This window comes from Spea bombifrons, chromosome 5 (genome assembly GCF_027358695.1).
Source record: "Spea bombifrons isolate aSpeBom1 chromosome 5, aSpeBom1.2.pri, whole genome shotgun sequence".
In the NCBI taxonomy this organism is placed as follows: domain Eukaryota; kingdom Metazoa; phylum Chordata; class Amphibia; order Anura; family Pelobatidae; genus Spea; species Spea bombifrons.
Genome location: NC_071091.1, coordinates 52,487,159 through 52,507,504, shown reverse-complemented (window position 1 = coordinate 52,507,504; position 20,346 = coordinate 52,487,159). Strand labels below are relative to the sequence as shown.

Below are 20,346 nucleotides of genomic sequence, written 5' to 3'. Positions count from 1 at the left end.
TATGCCACGCATAATAGGCCAAGGCACAATCAAATGGTTAATGGAGATCAGAAGAAAAATCACATGTCACTTTCCAGGTGCAGAACAAATTGCTACGTCTAGCTCTGAATGCTCTGGTAATTTGGTGCTAAATAGATTTGCAGTAGGAGTTTTCATATGATTGAAATGCCAATCTTTACCACAAAAGAAACACAAGGACACATGAAAGACATTACTCAAGAAGGAAACGGATGCTGACTTTTGATTATACACTTACCGCTTCTTTATAATGCCCTTCCTGAATGTAAGATTTTGCTTTCCTCAATATGTCAAGCTGTTTAGACTCAGAAAGCAAACTGTAAATAAAAGAATATAAGAGCGTCACATGCATAATGTGTTTAAGGCAAATCAACAAAATGTGGCAACACATTTGATAAAGATCACAATAAAAAGTCATTCCACCTTCTTTAACATGTTATATAAAAATCTACTTTTGAACAAAAACACTTCCTTTACAGGGAAAGTAAACCCTGATGATATATTTTTAATTATAGCTTTATTTTTACTCACTTCAGCTATCATACGTACTTTAATGCATATGATGGCTGCGTGGACAAATTTACATGGTCCCTGTTTTCCAAATGCATGGGTATTGTGCAGAATCCTCCCTTTCCACACACCCGGCTAAATGCAGGAGTGCCAGCAAAGGCTCAGAGAGCGCTGCGGGCAGGGGTCTATTGAATAGACCCCCATAGGCCCATGCTGCAAGCATTCCCTTTGCTTTCCGTGGAGAATGATTCCACTGATTGGCTTTACTTTAATATATATTCTTCTTTAGACTGCCCCTTTAAAGAGTTATTGTTACATCTGAAATTCCTTTTCGAATGATGTCACAATTTTTTTTTTTTAAGATTCTGTGTTTTTGGGGGTTTTACACAGGCACAGAACAGTAATTTCAGATCCAGTGCAAAGCTAGAAATGATATTAGAGACATTTATGCAGTTTGCATACCATTTGCGTTATTTTAGCATTTTGTGATACCATAACCACTGCTAAAATAAAATCAAACAAAAAGAAAAATAATCTCAGAAGTAGAAAAGAAAAGTCAGTGAGGTGAAGGGAGAGAAAGAGAATCTGTGGAGCTAGTTCCAAGGGATTTGCATTTATCAATTCGATATGGGTTGTCAAATTGTACTTTCACCCCAAAATTGTCAGGGTAATAAATACTGGCATGTTGTGGTTATGGCAAGAGTGTGGTGTGACCATACAACACCAAGAGTTTTGTCTGCCCTCATCAACGCAAGTCGTTTTGGTAGCCATTCCCTTTGACAGCTGCACCAAGTCCACCACACTGCTTTAGTTGTCCATTCCACATATGTGGAAAGATGCACTGATTTTCAGTGGATAGGGATTAAAGATTTTACAGCATTGAGTAAATGAGTGTTAAGCATTTTTTGTACTTGGATATAAGCATGGATGTGTGATACAACAGGACTGCTGCTGGGGAGACTGGGGCAGAAATATTATGAATTACCTGCATGACTAATCTCAAGTACTTCATTCGATTGGGGCAGGACTCTATAAAACCTTGTCAGTAATTTCTTTGCTATATCTTGGATCTTGCTATGAATTGAACGCTTCTATGTCAAACTATAAATCTTTTTCCATTGTTTTGGCTTAAATTCAATATTAAGCTTTTTTCCCCATAATATTGCGTAATAAGGTTCTCTCCGCGTCGGTAAATCATTGATATTTTCATACATGCTAGATACCAGATGCAAAGGAGTTTAAGGGAATATGTATAGGAGTTAAAATGAGGTTAGGTCTTTGGGTATCTGTCCGATGTTTTATAGGGAGTTTACACAATGAGCAAGTTGGTTGGGTCAAAGTTGAGCCAGAAACGATGTCTGATCTACGTGGCAGTAGTAGAGAGTTGCGTCAGCTGAAAAGTAGACGGAAAAGGGTTCATGCCTGGAAGGGTATAGAAAGATTTGCCTGGAGCCAGATTAAAGATCTCTCCCTGATAGAGTCTCAGTTATACCATGCAGGTCTGTAAAGACCTCCTTGGAATTGTATCGTTCTGCAGTAGGCAACAGAACAATGTCATATGCCAACATTCTGTGCAAACAAGATGTGCATGGCAAGGGAAGGACCCCATCAGTATGGTGTGTATGGGGAGCAACTGCAGGCATTAGGCTTAGGGCAGAAACCCTATAAATACACGTGTATACAGCATTTAAGAAAATGTACTCACAAACAAGCTAAATACCAAATTGAAAGAGAAATTTACTTTTGTCCTTTCATAGTGACATTGCATAACCATCCAGCACCAAATTAGGGAGTCAAACAAAACAGTTTTAAAGAATGATTTCCTTTGCAATGAAATAACCCTTACACAGGTAGATTATTTTTACCAACACAAATACCAGTAACAATTACACAACCATTATGCCTTAATTTAAAAAATACAGTAATCAGTTAATCTAAAATGAAGCGATGTTTAATGATAATGCCACTGCATACAATAAAGTAAAGTACAATATGAAAAGTGCAGAGAAGTGATTTTCCAAACCGCTGGGCTACTTAACATGTGGCAACATTTCCACAGGGAATGCACATTTGACTTTGTCTATTGATGTGATATGTGAAGAGGTTAATGGACTGAAACTACATTACATTTTACAGTGTACAACATTAACATCTTATGCATGTGTATAGAAAGATTATTTTCATATAGTAAGATCATCTGTTCGCTTGACAGTTGTTTAATATCCATTCCCCCAAAGAGTGCCCCATCGCAAGCAATTATTACTGTTAACATTTCACATAAACATCTGCACTTCAAGGATAAAATTCTTACTAATGATGGAGAGGAGGAAGCTGCAAGAAGATGGTTCATTCTGGGACGGGGGAAACAACGCACATCATTTACTATTCCTATCTATGGAATTTCCAAAGGTGCATGATTGAATACACACATGCAGCTGAAGATATGCAAATATACATATCTTGATTACAAGGGCTTGGCTGAGAGTAATAAAGTGTAAAATAAATCAATGCAAAATATTCCTTATTTGTTTTATAGGCATACACGAGTAAAACGTGTTTAATTTGTATCTGTTGCTGTACATAAAAAAAGAAACACAATTAGAAAGAAAAATAATCCTTATTTCCAAAATGTTTGGTTTTGCTTCTTAGAAAATAATCATGTCAATGTTTTAACTATACATTTTTGTAGCCTAGTGCTGAATTTCGTATAAGACATTTTATTATTATTTTACACTTGTTTGCTGGTAGAACCAATAATGTGAAGCACAGGTTTTTGGAAACAATTAGGGCTGCAGATTAAACAATACAATGCCAACTATTTGTAACCTACAAATTCAACATGCTGTCCGTTTACGCACCAAAAAGTAACACAATGACATCACTGGTTCATTGAATGACCCCTCTCTCCTCTTAGAAGCTCCATAATATTAGAGGCACAAATATAGGGCTACAAAAACTAATCGATAAAATCGATAATGAAAATTGTTGCCAACAAATTTCATTATCAATTTGTTGAATCTATTTTATCGAATATAAGGTGAGGGTTTTTGGAGAGCAAATGCTCTAAAAAATACCCTTTGTTTTATAATCCGACCTCAAATAGAGGTCAGATTCTAACACTAATATCCAGATCCCCTGCAGCGTTGTCTGTACCGGCCAGCAGCAGCGGGGGGTTGTCTGTGAGCCATGTTGCCAGAGGGGAGGATCTGGATCTTCCTCTCTGGCAGCCGGTGGGTGTTTGTGCGATGCGCGCTGACAACCTCTGCTACTGCCAGCACTTCCACTGGGGCTTCTATGATGGAGCACCGGCGTGACGTGACCTTCCGGTGCTCAGTCATAGAAACTCCAGCGAAAGTGCCGGCCAGCAGCAGAGGTTAGACAAACCCGTATTATTTTTACCACATTCTTATCTGCCAACAAAATCTATTTCTATGGACATATCAATCAATCCAGTACACAACTACATGTCCCTAGACTGAGGAATGTATACCCTAGCTGGGACTGGAATGCCACATCCTTGAGAGCATAAAAAATGTTAAAGGTTATTGACACAAAACCTGCTTTTTCTGCTGTGTTGGAAAACTAAACTGGAATAAATAATGGACATTTAGAACGTGAAACAACTGAACAAATTGTTTAAAGAACTCTAAGCTACATTTGTTTTGCCCCAAGAATGGACATCTACATTAAATTGTTGAAGACCAACATAAAAAGCCATGCACTGGAAGGTGTAGCAATAAGGTTGTGATGAACCAAAGATGATACTGTGATATCTAGAGCCATTTCTGCTGGACCATTTGTATCTATCCCTGGTATGGAGAAAAGGCCTGCTCTGGCTGTTCTGTTAATTCAGCACATTTCAAGCCCAGCTACCAAATGCCACTAAGAGCTGCAAACAAAAGAAATATCTAGATGTACTCCATAGCTCTTGTGCTACAGATAAATCCCTGGACATTCTGCTTAAGCTAATCACAAAAAGAGGTAATGATGCTAAACAATGCAAAGGCAGCTGGCAATAGTAGCAGAGCAAACAGAACGAGTCAGTGCTTACACAGTGTTACACACAGGAGAAATAAAGAACATGGCAGCAGATAAGAGTCTTTTGACCAATTTAATAATTTTAATTTAATGGCCTACCGTAACATCTAATCAAACCTCGTGGTCACCTGTCTGTGCCACAGGCACACAAGGCACATCTCCGCAAGGTAGCGCCCCACTTCATGGTGGGGGAACCATGTCTGCAAAGTGTATCACACAGAAAAACTCAGCAGGGCTTTGGTAGGCAGTGTGACTAAATGTTTATAGAAAAGGAACAGGCAGGTAAAAGGAGCCTGGTTTATTTCTATATAAAAAAATTAATGACAATATCATTGATGAATGAAATATTAACAGAAATGGTCATTCTATAATGCATTACTCACAATTTTAAAGATAAACATAAATGGCAGCGTTAGACTGGAAGATCTCATAAGCAGATATTTATCTTATTTCAAGTAACAAACATTGCCTGGTTGCTTGTAGCTATGATGCTATTTAATATGCCAGTGTTTTATTAATAAGACAATATTGTGTCTTTATTGGAAAAAAACACTCATCCAACAGATGTCTGTTTTCTAAAGAAAATGTTCTTGCTTATTAGAGCATCATTGATTAGAATAATAAATTGAATAAACTATGTGAAATCTGTGCAAACAGCTTATGTTATAAATAAGGTTTTTATAAATGAAACCATTATTTTCATTGAAATATTCCATTGTGCTTACAATATATTTAAAAGATATTATACATCCTTGTACAAAGGGAAAAGCTTCCTATGTTAAACCAGGCAAGGATTGTGAAGATTCATGTTCTTCACACCTAACCACTGCCGGTTCTGTCGAAATAAAGAAAGAAGGTTGTAAATCTGGATCAACGCAAAAGTTTGACAGAATCTATAAAATTGTTTTCATTGATCAGGGCCAGGCCCACTCTTGTGGGTTCTAAGCTGATATGGGTGCCACTACCAGCTTCTCTCCTGAGCATGAAGGAGGATTAGCACTAGGAATAAAATTCAGCTAAAGCACTAGAAGCCCTAGGGCCTGACCTGACAATGATAAACGACAATCACAACTGCCTTATAGTGACAAACATTCCTGACATAAAAAAATGATAATCTAATTCAGTAAATATAGGCAATTTGCTGCCTTCCGTATATGTACCATATGTTCTATAGAAAACCGCAAGAAGATCTGTAAGCACTAATACGTTATGGGCATAAAGGTCTGAGATTACATAATAACAATTTCAGAAGTGACTACTGCCTATAGGAGAAACTGGTAGATGCATCCCAGGATATAGAGAACATCTCCAGCACCCAGAAGATTCATAACCAAAATCCTCATCCAATTTTCATTTTAATAGCCAGAGATGTAATAATGCATGTCTGGTTTAATATAGACCTCAATCCCTTCTTTGATATCATTACTGACTCCATTAGCCCGAGCATTGTTTGGATTGGCTAAGGGTGATGGAAATCACAAGGCAAAACAATGGGATGATAAAGGGAGAAACTTAATGAAATGGTTTCATGGAGAAACCAATTGAAATGATTAAATCCTCTGAATACGCCTAAAACCTATACATTCCTTCCAAGCAGAAAAGGTGGTTAAGTCAAAATGCAGAACAGCTTGGCTAATGTGACACTTTGATTAATGAAAATGAAGAGGAGAAAAAGTCTGCTTTAGAAAGAGCCCACACAGGCTAGACAATTTACCATTAGCAGCAGCAGCAGCAGCAGGCTGAAACACATCCAACATCCTCTAGCAACCAAGCCACTGCCAATAACACTGATGTCATTTTCCTTTGTTTAAGAAATTATTTTAAATACATTTTGCATGGAACATGGACATTTCCTCATCGTATAGCTTGATTTACTTTCAGCTAATGTTATTACAGTTATTAACTATTAAGAATGAATGACAAGCTGTAGTTTATGACAATTTGGGAGAAAAGTTCAGCTTGGGGAAATCAAGTCTTGATCAATGGTGTGTTCATTTTAATAATATGGACATGAATAAAATGAACATATGGTGTCATTAAAGGGAAACTGTTACTAATTTGTATATATATGTAGGATGGATGGATAGACAGAGGCGCATTCCAGGCAACATATTCAGGGGGTTTAACAATCTTTCAGTTTTATAATGACTATATTTTTCTTGAAAGAACGGCCAGGGTGGCCCCATGTAATACATAAATAAATTTAACCAATATCTTAAAGTCACCATGCTGGTTTATCTATGCAAAAACAGCTCTCCCATATTTGAAAGAAAGCCTTACAAGGGGTGACTCTTCATAATAATGCAAGCCTAATCCTAGGTGGTTTACAGGTTGGAGACATATAAGCCAGAATCAATCACACACACATGCAAAACCTCTTGGGAAAGTTGCTGTACAGAGTGGAGTGTTGATGGGTATTCTATGTGTTTTATCCCTCTTCAAAGGCCATTTTAAACCTGAGTGGCATATTTTCCATTTAATCTATTTATAATATTGCACTGTATTATTCCCGTATTTTTAGTTTATTTATTTGTGAAGAATCGATCCAAGGATTTCTTTATTGCTTATTGGAACACTGATGGAGAGCTGCATCTGCGCTGAATCTTTCTTTTTTGCCTTTCTCTTGTACATATTTGCAGGTTCCTTAGGGTTTTAATTGATTAAAGGCCTCAGTGGGTTAAAATGCAGTGCAGTCCCACTGATCCAGTTCCTTGGTAAGCAATACAGCCATGTAAAATTAGATAAGATTTGCCAAACTTTGACGGGTGCTTTGACGTGGTGGTGAACTGAGCAATAAATGGCCATATGGTGTGACGGAATCCTCAATATTTATGCCTTAGACAGGTGATTTTTGAATGGTATGCACGTGATTCTTGCTTTGTTTACTCTGGAACAACCTGAAATAACCTGCAAAGCTGGAGTTATGAGTGAGTTATATACAAAAGCACTTAATTTTCCTACAAAATTAAGTGTAAAGTTATACCTGCTTATTACACACAGGTGCATATTAGCTGGGATTTTTTAGGATACACAGTACAATCAAGCTTTGGTTCTGAAGATATTACACTATTTTAATTTTTTGGTATTTCTGCTCAATATATTTTTCAAATAAAGCACCCCTGTACAAATAACATATGTAAAATAAAGCACTCGTGTATGTGTATGGGGGCAATTTTATAGCTAATTCAATAAAAGGCTTTCTTGGATATGCCAGATTGGGGCAGGTTCTGTGATATACTGCTAGTGTACCATAAATGTCTTAAAGACCATGGACGTCATATAACATCCCTGAGATACCCCGAGATATCACGTTCAGAAAATGATTAGTCAGTTTACATCCACAAATGTAAATAGGTTTCATAGGATGATTAAATAAAGCATTTCACTTACTCTAGCTTTAAACTCTCTAAAACTTGCCTGTTCAGAGATGAATGCAAGATATCCTCCAACTGCCAACCACCCTTAGGAGAAATCATCCATTCCACCCATAAGCTCTCCATGTGACTTTCACTACGATCAAATCAGTCTCACCCAAGCAGTACTTGACTTTGTATCTCACCCCCCCTTAATCTCCATATAGTTTGTAAGATTGCAAGAGCAGGGTCCTCCTCTCCTTTTGTACAAGTGTCATAACATATGTTAATGTTATTATGAATTTTGTATATTGTCAATATTACTGTTAATTTTCACGTCTCTTCTTCACCTCATGTCCTAAAAGCACTATGGAAACTGCAGTAAAAAAAAAGTGCATCTGTCAAATTTGTGACATGGCCAAGCCCCATCAACAAATCTCCCCAAGTTACTTAGACCTTCAGTAAATTTATTTTTTCCAGCAGAATAACAAAACGCAAGTTTCCTACAATGTTGAAATGAACTCTGGGGGAAGGCTTGGTTATAACTTATCGTAGTAAATGATGTACAATGTGGCTAGCTTAAAAGTAATCGAGTCAGTCAAGCATGCACTCCTAAAATTGAACTTGCTGCCTGCAAGCTGAAGAATTACTCCAAGTCCAAACTATGTAAAAGCATTTAACTATTAAGGCTGCCTCAAGATTAAAAAAAAAAAAAAAAAAAAAGAAAAAGTTAAAAGAAGGATATCCACCTGCAAATGATGGTTGCTGCTACAAATTAATACCAGCCAAGAATCCCTGTTTAGGGTGAATAGTACCTATTAGGACCAGAATCCACATGCCTCTCTTTTCTTCCCTTTGTGCCTCTTATAATATAATGGCTATATGACATGATCAATCAAACTTTCTCAAAATCTATGAACACTTGTTGCTTACCAAAGAAAATTACATAAACAGCTCAATAGGTCACAAATGCACATATGTCTTGGTAAAGTCCTGTCCCTAGCCATGCCACTAGCCATGCACCCTAAACGAAAGTTTGGCAATGTGTAATATTGGTATGGTATGTAACCCATCCATATTATGAACATTATAACAAATCAACACTTACATAAAATGTTGCATTGTGGACTGAACACTCTTCGGAGAAATTATGAGCCAGACAGACACAATTTAGGAGGCAAGAAAGAATGTTTATACATATCACTATAAAGTGGAACAACAGTTTAGAAGCCATGGCTACCTGGCTCCTGTGATTTGTCAATCCCTGCATTATATGGTGTATGATTTAAATGATCTGTATGAAGGCACAATATATGCACTAGTAAGGTGATATACATGTTATATTTTGCATTATCTGTGCAGTTTTTTATAAGGATTAAGTAAGGAATATATGTGAGAATGTATGTGTTTCTACTGTCGGTGCTATCCAATAGAATGCCTCACCCAGTCAAACATTCTGAAAAAATCTATGCAGGCATTTCATAGTAATAAAGTAAATTCTAAAAAATTCTCAAGCTGGACGACGATGTGGTAAGTAGGGTGCCTCAGGGTTCTGTCTTGGGTCCAGTTCTCAACTTATTTTCTAATGATCTTGCAATAGATATTGGAAGTTACTTGTCTGTGATGCTGATAACACAAAATTAGGTAAGGTTATAAAGTCTGACCAGGATGTAGCTTCTCTTCAGAATGATTTGGATAAACTAGGGGACTGGGCAAATAAGCGGCAGGTGATATTCAATATAGATAAGTGTAAGGTAATGCACTTTCGTACCAAAAAAAACATGCAACTTAAAACTTTAAAGGGCAGTGCATCGGGAAAAGCAGAAAATGAGGACTTAGGTATAATTGTAGACCATAGACTCGGGAACAAAGTACAGTGCCAGTCAGTGGTTGCAAAAGCCAGTAAGGTATTAGTATGCATAAAGAGGAATATTAAATCACAAGATGAAAATATAATTTTACCTCTTTATAAAGCAATTGGGAGGCATCACCTTGAATATACAGTGCAATTTTGGGCACAGTTTTTAAGAAGGATGTTATAGAGCTGGTTAAGCATTACATAAACGGCTACAACTGTTAAACGGGTATTGGCAAGTTGATACAGTGAGTAATCTGATTGCCACTATGGAATCAAGAAGGAATTTCTTTCCCTGTTGTGGCATATTTGGTAATTGCACCAAGTAGGTTTTTTGCCTTCTTTGGATCAACTTTAGAAGTGGGTATGTGTGAAAGGTTGAACTTGATGGACTGAAGTCTTTTTTTAACCTACTATACTGTACTATACTAATGCCATAAAGAATCAGCTCAGTGTAGCCACTGCGCGAAGAAATTCATCCAAAATATCACATTACCAACAACGATGGCAGCCTCCAACAAAGTATCAGTCTCTCATATGGTTGCGGAGGAATTTCTAGCCGCTCTTCTTTACAACGTTGCAGTTCAATAAGGCTTGCAGGCACCTGTTCATGAACAGCTCTCTTAAGGTACCCTGCCTCAGTAAATTGAAATTGGGTTGAGGTCTGGACTTTGACTGCATCATTGGAACACCTTAATTCTTTTTTTAGCCATTCTGTTGTTGATATGCTGGTGTGCTTGGGATCATTGTCCTGTTTGCATGACCCAATTTCTGCCAAGCTTTAGCCATCAGACAGATGGCCTCACATTTGACTCTAGAATAGTTTGGGATACCAAGGAGTCCATGGTCGACTAACTACAAGGTTTCCAGATTATGTGGCTGCAAAACAAGCTCAAATCATTACCCGTCCACCATCGTGCTTGACAGTTGGTATGAGAAGTTTGTGCTTATTTGTGGAGTTTGGTTTTCATCAAATTTGGCACTGTCATTTACAACATTAACAATGCCCACACTGTATTTTTAAACCACTTTTGAACGGTAGTGTACATGTGATAAAAGTACTTTTATCAAATGTATTTTGTGTATGGTTATGCTACAATATCTACACAGGAAAACCAATTGAGCAACAGTAACGTAAAAGCAATACTGTGTAATTTACTAAACTGAACGGCCTGAATCTTAATCTGTTAAGATTTACAACGTGATGCTAAATTGGAGAATGAAAACAACACCTTGGTCCAGGGATCCTCATTTTGAAGTTTCGATATATTCTATACAGAATATCAATAGACTCCACCATAGGAAGTCTAAGTTCTCCCCATAACTTTCACAACTTATCTTTAGAGAAGCTGTGTGAGTTTCCTAATAAACAGTACACAGTAGTGATTAATAGCTCAATTAACGTATTCTGTTGTGTGGGTTACAGTTTATGTATCTACATCAATGTATATCACCTTGTATAAAAGGTACATAAAAAAAGTATTGGAAAGTTCTTGTCTGCACAATAGAATTCTGTTATCTACAACCTTTCTAAGCAAAGTCCTAGTCCAGAAAACCAACTACCAAGCCTCAATGGTGTGCTTATTTGGCATCTGGGGCAGATTCTATATTAGACCCCTGCCAACCCTCACACTTTAAAAAATGTAAGAACACCCACACCTCACGCACTCACACTCTCACGGCTCTCCTACCTTCTCCGCTGACAGTTTCTGTGCCCCGGCCCCCTTTACTTCAGCTGTTCTTCTTCTCTTGGCTCTTCTTTTTTGTCCACATCAGCTCTGATGATCAGGTTTCACAGAGCACTTCCTCAAAAGTGCAGAGTCTCTGCAAAATACCCTCTACCCAGATTGAAGGAATAGGGTAGAGGCTGTCCACGTGGTGCATGCAAAGGTACCGCCCTCTTGTGGAAGTACTCCGGGAGGCCTGGTCAATGGAGCAGATACCGTGGAGAAGCAGACAATGTAAGAAGACAGAGGAAAAGAAGAAGAGGCAAGAGAAGAAGTGGAGCTGCATGAAAAGAGACAGGTACAAGGAAACAGTTGACAGAGAAGGTAGAGAGACATTGAGACAGAAGGAATTTCCAGGATTCTTGGGATCTCTGTGTGTCAGTGTGGCACCTCGCTGAAGAGAGGCACCCGGGGCAGCCCCCCCCCCACGGCTACATGTTCCAAATATGGCAAATTTACATCTTGTTTTTCCACACCACACCTCTGGCACACTGGATCACAACTTGGGTAAATCTGTGCTATCAAAGAAAATAACTTTTTATGCATTTTCCTGAAATCTCAAGGCAACACCTCTTATTCTTAAAGAAAAATTTCCCCACAGCTGGTCAATAAATGAGACCCAAAAGATTTTCCTACTGCCTGCCAAAGGGAAGAAGTAAATGCATGGTATTGGTATAAATGGGACAAGCTCCTAGCTGGAGTGGTGAGCTGCATACACAAAGATTTCATTTTTTTTTGCGGAACACATTAATTAATACTAAAGGGGGGGCATGGCTGGGGCACTAATACACAAGGGGCAAAAATATAAAGGGGGGGTTAATGACAAAGCAGTGTAGAAAATATTTTTTTTTATCCTTCTGTAGTGGCTTAGCCTGTCCTGGTGTGTTTGTGTGTCAGTGCCTGTCCTAGTGTGTGTGTTTGGGTGTCAGTGTGGCAGAGCCTGTCCTGGTGTGTGTGTTTGGGTGTGGCAGAGGCTGTCCTAGTGTGTGTGTTTGGGTGTCAGTGTGGCAGAGCCTGTCCTGGTGTGTGTGTTTGGGTGTTGCAGAGCCTGTCCTGGTGTGTGTGTTTGGGTGTTGGTGTGACAGAGCCTGTCCTGGTGTGTGTGTGTTTGGGTCTCAGTGTGGCAGAGCTCGTCGTGTGTGTGTTTGGGTGTCGGTGTGGCAGAGCCTGTCCTGGTGTGTGTGTGTTTGGCTGTCGGTGTGGCAGAGCCTGTCCTGGTGTGTGTGTGTGTGTGTCTGGGTGTCGGTGTGGCACAGCCTGTCCCGGTGTGTGTTTGGGTGTCGGTGTGGCAGAGCCTGTCCCCGTATGTGTGTTTTCGGTTTCCTGGCACTTTACCTTCTGTAGGAATAAATTGAACTATTTAACTTTACTTATCCATAGATAAAATCAGTGAGAGGAAAAGTAAAGGTTTTGTGTTATCTACTCTGTTTCAACCAGCATATTTTGTTAAAAAGGATTAGTGGCACTAAATGTTGGCTTCAGGCATCCCGTGTATGATGACTGTTTTAGTGTACTGATTACTCCCAATCCCATCACATAAGATTCTATCTAGTATTATCTGCCTCACACTGATGTCATCTTTATCCAGTACACATGGATGCCGAGGAGTTAAGATTCTGTCTGTATTATTTATTTCCATAAAATGGCTACCAAAATCCTCAGCACCAGGGCCATGATGCTCTTACTCTGGCCCTGCCTCCAGTGTGCGTCAGACATCTTAAATCCAGCTTGTACCCACAGTGTGTGTTTTAAATAGTTTGGGGACTGACTTTGTTTTACTGTTTAAGTAATTCAGTATTGATAGAATGACATAAAAGTTGATCAAAAAACTTTTCCACTGCTTTTTTTTTTATTATCGCCAAATTTCTCTCAGTGAAAAATGAGTGCGGCCCACGCACACATACATTTCTGATGAAGTGGCCCACTGCCGAAAAAACCCCTGATTTAGTGTTACCAATGTCTCCTGGCACTTGATACTGTTAATATCTACCACTAGGAGACATGTTTATCAACTCTGGTAAATTAGTTGTGCTGTTTTTAGTAACAGATTTTTTTCATTAGTTATTCATGCTTAGGAAAAAAAAACATTTAGAATGGGGTTGACAGCCCTTTTATTTCAGGTTAATCCTTTGTCAGGTTATAAAAGAAACTCACAGCAGAGTTTACGGCACAAGACAGAAACCAAATCTTATTAATCAGCAAGTTAATTATTTTCAGGTCTTCGAGGCTCTCAACGCATAAACAAAATCATTGTCAACAGAGCAAAAAACACTTGGAAAGGAAAGTGTTGTCCTTAATTTTAGGTTTACATCTTAAAAGGGAACTCCCAACATTTTTTTTCTACAAGTACACATGAAAACTTAGTTTTTGAAAATATTGTAGCAGTTTTCATAAATATTATATTGTTTTCTACTTTAAGAAATGTCTAGTTTTTAGATAATATATTACATTTTCTGGCTCTTTCAAGGGGAAATATATTATTTTCTTTAAAGAGAGTGGCCTCATAGGTACATTGTTTGATCAAAGGTATGTGGACACCTGACAAGACCTATATAAGCTTGTGAACATCCCATTCCAAAACTATGGGTATTCATTTGTAGCCCACATCCACCCACACACATTTCTGCAGCTATAACTGCCTCTACTCTTCTGGGAAGGCTTTCCACAAGATTTTGGAGCGTGTCTGTGGGAATTTGTGCCTATTCAGCCCACAGGGCATTAGAGGTCAGGCACGGATGTTGGACGAAACAGCCTGGCTGGCAATCAGCATTCCAATTAGTCCCAAAGGTGTTCCAAGGTGTTAAGGACAGGGCACAAAGAGGCCTAGCCCAAACGCTAACAAACAATTCCAGACCATTATCCCTCCTCTTTCAAACTTTAAAGTAGGCAAAGCGGTAGGTAGCTTCCGAACACAGTGGCTCCACTCGTGGTCTACCTCTTCAGGGATGAACTGTGGACCAGGGCAGAAATTTCACTAACTGACCTGCGGCAAAGGAGACATCCTATGACACTGTCACGTTTAAAGTCACTGAGCTCTTCAATATGACCCCCTCTACTACCAATGTCTGTCTATAGAGATGATTGCCTTGATTTTATACACCTGTTAGCAATGGGTGTGACAGAAACAGTAGACAATAATCTAGAGGGGTGTTCACATACTTTTGGTCATATAAGTTATACGCAGCCCAAACTCGTAATCATCATATGTATTTATTTATTTAAACACTAGGATAAGATGTAACAGTGTCAGTGTATTCACAGAATATCTAGAATGTATTCCAGTGGAAATGTCAATTTAGCGCCTACAGAGCAACTGCACTTTATCATCAATAAAGGTTTAATATTAGACAATGATAACTCAAGTAAGCACAAAATGCAGTTTTTAAATGTTAAACTCTACCTGGCCCTATGTGAAGAAGTAATGGCCCCTTAGTTACTAAATCAATTTAGTAGTAATGGCCCCTTAGTTACTAAATTCAATTTCAGCAGATACACCAGTACTTTTTAATAGTCGATTTTCCTCCACTTGCATATAAAATAGGTGCTCCATTTCCCACAGCCTTGCAGCAAGGGGGGAAAGTTACAAACTCACCATAAAATATCAGATTTAATTCATCATTCATTTATGAATTGCAAGTTTTGAATGCCCAATGTCTTAAAAAAATAAATTCTTGCCATGTGATACAAAAGCAAGCACAAGATGGGCTGATGTCATAGAAGACAAATCTTCTTAATAGTTTCTGTGTTAATGCAATTAAAATATAGTAGGAAGGGATAAAACAATGCATCTGCTAAGATCTATGTTTTTAACATATTATAGCAATTCATGTATTGTGTAAGATAGCACCTTCAAGTGTCACATTTGTGTTTACCCAACAATAAAGTCTGTGGCATAAAAACAATGACAATGTTGTAGATGGTACTCACCTAAATGGTGAAAACAGATATGATAAAGTAGTTTCTTTTTTCTGTAACATCTTGACCTAAAATATTTGATTATCATTTAACAATGATTCGAGTAATGTTTGCAAAAACAAGTATTCAAATTGTTTACATGGTCTAATGTTTCAAACATTCTATTGATATGTCATTTGTTACATTACAGTTACCAACAAAATGCTACCTTTAACAATCCCTTTCTGCTTTTTCCAGTAAATGGTACAGCATGTGTAAACTCAATTTCTCTATTTACAGGTATCATAAAACAAACTCTTCTCCTCTGCATCAGATCAAAAAACGGCGTAAGTGTATAAGCTTACCTTAAACTGCTCCAGTATTTGAAGACTATTTGTAAGCATACTGTTTGTTTTGAAGAGATCACTGTTGTTAAGATAGTCCACAGGCAAAATCCCCTATAACAGCAAAGGAGGAAGAGTTTTCACTTTATCAATGATATGTTTTGGGTTTTTTTTATATTGTTTTGTATGCCAAACAATGTTTATAGGTTCCATTTCATTCAATATATGTGGATTATAGGAACAAAATAAAATAATAATTACATATGGGCAACTTGGAATCATTCACATTATATAAAGTCCTACTTCTAATGTAAATCTTTGCAGTTTTAACAGCAGTGAAACCATAGGAAACAAAGCTGCTAAGAGACACTGAATGAACATGGCAATACTGCTGTTTTTTGGGAGGGGTGACGTTATCAAAAGCATAACTTGTGTTGGTCTCAGAGAAGAAAGAGACTATAAAAGATACTTAATGGGCTATGTTGTACAGTATTATGCATTACCACTGAATTCAGAGGGTAGGGAATGCCGATAAGGGATGCCATCAGGGGTGCTACATCAGCCTGTAAAACAAAGCAACACATCAGGCAGAATGCAGGCAAAACAATGTAGTCTGCACATCATTTATTTAGTTTAAACATTTTCTGGTTTTCCTATGTTTGAGACATATTTCTGATTCCTCCTGACAGAGTCTCTTCTCACCTTCTAATCTCCTTATGGCTTTCATCACACCCTGCGTTTGTTACACTCACTCTCCTATAACCTGCCAGCTCTCCTGCATTCAGACGATACCTTAGATTTTTTTTTTTAGATGACCTCCTTGAAAGCTCTAACCAAACCTGCCATACTTCCCACTGCATCTAAGCAACCCCCAAGTGTCTGCCAAGTGTGTGTGTGTGTGTGGGGGGGGGGCTGATTTAAGGTAAATCCAGTGCTAAGCCACACAATACATCTCTATCAATGGACATTTTAGACATTTTACACATAAGATACAAAAGAAAACAAAGCAAGGGGGAGAACCCCACTCAGAAACAATAGTAAAAAAAGTAAATAAAAAGAAGTCAGCATGACTGTTAAAATTTAAAGGGAAAAGTCTGCAGCTTCCCATCCTAATGATAGAAATGTGCTGTCCTGGCACATCCTGGATATTAATGAATGGAGATGTCACCTCTGTAGAAGAAAGCGTTCAATAATTGTGAGGGCTGTGATGTATAACAAGCAGGAGCACCCGCCTGGTACAGATCTGGTAGGATGTAACATTTTCTGTCTATGTGCGGCAATGCACAGAGTTTATGTGAGAATATATATATATATATATATATATATATACATATATATACACATATACACACACACAGAGGCGTATCTACTGAAAATAGCGCCTATGGCAAGCACTGAAATTGCGCCCCTGTCCAAATATCTAAAACCCATTTACTAGCCCCTGCTGCCCATATATATATATATAAATATTAGTCCCTGCTGCCGATAGCAGGTACAGATCAACACACAAACCCAGATCAATTGAAATTCACTTGTGATCTCAGCACTGAAGGAATATATCAAATAAACAGAATCAGACATACAAGTCCTGTATTTGCAGGTATACAATAATAATATATGAAACGTAGCATCGCAGGTATAGATCAACTGAATAAAACATTAACTCTGTATTTGCAGGTATACATAAATAATGTATGGAAACATAGCATAGCAGATATGGATCTACAGAATAACACAAAAACCCAGCTTTGCAGGTAAAGATCAATTGGAATTCACATAAAAACACGGCATTAAAGGTATATTTAAAACCCCCTAAATTACAGGCATAGATCACAGGTTGCACACCCCAAAGCCAGCCCTGGCGTCCACACTGCCCACATAGAACCTGGCCAGCACCCAGATAACACACATAAGATTTGCAATCTTTGTCCCCAAATAGCCAAGCACAAGTCAACTTTGTCCCCAAACAGTCCGGCCAGTGCCATCTTTGTCCCATATACACCCTGCCTGTGCCATCTCGGCCCCCAAGGCTCAAACCTCCTGCTAGTGCCATCTTTGCCCTTCCACAATTATAAATCTATGATACACACAAACACTTTTACAGTCACTCACTAATTCACACTTTAATTCAGACAACTCATCCACACATTAACTCATGCTCTCCCTCATTCACTCAATGCATCCACACATTAACTCATGCTCTCCCTCATTCAGACAATTCATCCACACAGTAACTCATGCTCTCCCTCATTCAGACAATACATTCACATATTAACTCATGCTCTCTCTCATTCACTCAATGCATCCACACATTAATGCACACTCTTTACTTATATCTACCTCCTCTCCCTCCCCTATCACTTTCTATCCCCCTCTCCCTCCCCTATCACTTTCTACCCCCCTCTCCCTCCCCTATCACTTTCTACCCCCTCTCCCTCCCCTATCACATTCTACCCCCCTCTCCCTCCCCTATCACTTTCTATCCCCCTCTCCCTCCCCTATCACTTTCTACCCCCCTCTCCCTCCCCTATCACTTTCTACCCCCTCTCCCTCCCCTATCACTTTCTACCCCCTCTCCCTCCCCTATCACATTCTACCCCCCTCTCCCTCCCCTATCACTTTCTACCCCTCTCCCTCCCCTATCACTTTCTACCCCCCCTCTCCCTCCCCTATCACTTTCTAATCCCCCTCTCCCTCCCCTGTCACTTTCTACCCCCCTCTCCCTCCCCTATCACTTTCTAATCCCCCTCTCCCTCCCCTGTCACTTTCTACCCCCCTCTCCCTCCCCTATCACTTTCTAATCCCCCTCTCCCTCCCCTGTCACTTTCTACCCCCTCTCCCTCCCCTATCACTTTCTACCCCCTCTCCCTCCCCTATCACTTTCTACCCCCTCTCCCTCCCCTATCACTTTCTACCCCCTCTCCCTCCCCTATCACATTCTACCCCCCTCTCCCTCCCCTATCACTTTCTACCCCTCTCCCTCCCCTATCACTTTCTACCCCCCCTCTCCCTCCCCTATCACTTTCTAATCCCCCTCTCCCTCCCCTGTCACTTTCTACCCCCCTCTCCCTCCCCTATCACTTTCTAATCCCCCTCTCCCTCCCCTGTCACTTTCTACCCCCCTCTCCCTCCCCTATCACTTTCTAATCCCCTCTCCCTCCCCTGTCACTTTCTACCCCCTCTCCCTCCCCTATCACTTTCTACCCCCCTCTCCCTCCCCTATCACTTTCTACCCCCCCTCTCCCTCCCCTATCACTTTCTACCCCCCCTCTCCCTCCCCTATCACTTTCTACCCCCCTCTCCCTCCCCTATCACTTTCTACCCCCACTCCCTCCCCTATCACTTTCTACCCCCATCTCCCTCCCTTATCACTTTCTACCCCCTCTCCCTCCCTTATTACTTTCTACCCGCCTCTCCCAACCTTATCACTTTCTACCCCCCTCTCCCTCCCTTATCACTTTTTTACCCCCCTCTCCCTCCCTTATCACTTTTTTACCCCCTCTCCCTCCCTTATCACTTTTTTACCCCCCTCTCCCTCCCTTATCACTTTTTTACCCCCCTCTCCCTCCCTTATCACTTTTTACCCCCCTCCCTCCCTTATCACTTTTTAACCCCCTCCCTCCCTCATCACTTTTTAACCCCCTCCCTCCCTCCCTACTGCTGAGCGCCGCAATATGACGTCATATTTCGGCGCCCAGCAGTGAAGCAGCGGGCACCAGCGAGCGGCTGTCTTCTTTTTTTTGATGCGGGGGAGAACGAGGGGCGCCGAGCGGTTGCTAGGCGCCCCTCTCTCTCCTCCGCATCAGTGTTTAAAAGCCGCTCAGTGGTGCCGGCATTTCATGCAGAGCGCCGCATTATGCCGGCATATTGCGGCGCTCTGCATGAAATGCCGGCACCGGGACGGGGGTAGAGGGCTCGTGGAGGAGAATGAGGGGCGCCGAGCAGTTGCTAGACGCCCCTCTCTCTCCTCCGTATAAAAAAAAAACGGCATTTAAAAGCCGCTCACCGGCGCCCCCTTGAGATGGCGCCCATGGCACGTGCCATGGCTGCAATACCCTATATACGCCTCTGCACACACACACTCACACTGTATAATGCCAACTGGCCAACTGTGATTGTGAGGAAAATGTTAATCCACAGTATTTATACTAACATTAAAAGTAAGCACACGTGTTAAATAATCTGCACCCACTTAAATATAATTAAAGCAGGATCTCATGGCAATGGCATACGAGTCCAAATAATCCATTCTGAAAACTTCCATTTTAAAATCTTAAGTAGAAATGATCTAAGCATTCGGCAAACTGTGAAGCTAAAGCAAGCAATCGTCTTGAGGTCAAGACAATGTGGCGCTCTTCTGGCAGAGGCATGTTGGCAAATCTTGCATGTTCATGAGCTGTCATGTTTTGGTGCTATGGTGACTTAAAAAAAAAAAAAAATTATACTATGTTTCACCAGAAGTGCTTTTTAAACAGGACCCCCAAGTTTGTCAGCATTACTGCACTATTATTAGTTTTATAGCACATACTACAGAACAGTAGTTAGACATGGGGCAAGCCATAACATAATGTGATGCCGATCCACTCACACTAATAAAATATATATTA

The 20,346-nt window shown here is 39.8% G+C and overlaps 1 protein-coding gene across 1 annotated transcript in view; it reads right to left on the bottom strand.

Annotated features, from left to right (window-relative positions):
- Window positions 1–20,346, bottom strand: part of PIGN (phosphatidylinositol glycan anchor biosynthesis class N) — a 105,683-nt gene that overhangs the window by 64,140 nt on the left and 21,197 nt on the right. Inside the window, exons 10-13 of the mRNA XM_053466434.1 lie at window positions 16,243–16,302; window positions 15,761–15,853; window positions 15,429–15,484; window positions 257–335 (exon numbers count right to left, since the gene is read on the bottom strand). Of these exons, the coding sequence (XP_053322409.1) occupies window positions 257–335; window positions 15,429–15,484; window positions 15,761–15,853; window positions 16,243–16,302 (288 nt within the window). The remainder of the gene's footprint in view (window positions 1–256; window positions 336–15,428; window positions 15,485–15,760; window positions 15,854–16,242; window positions 16,303–20,346) is intronic.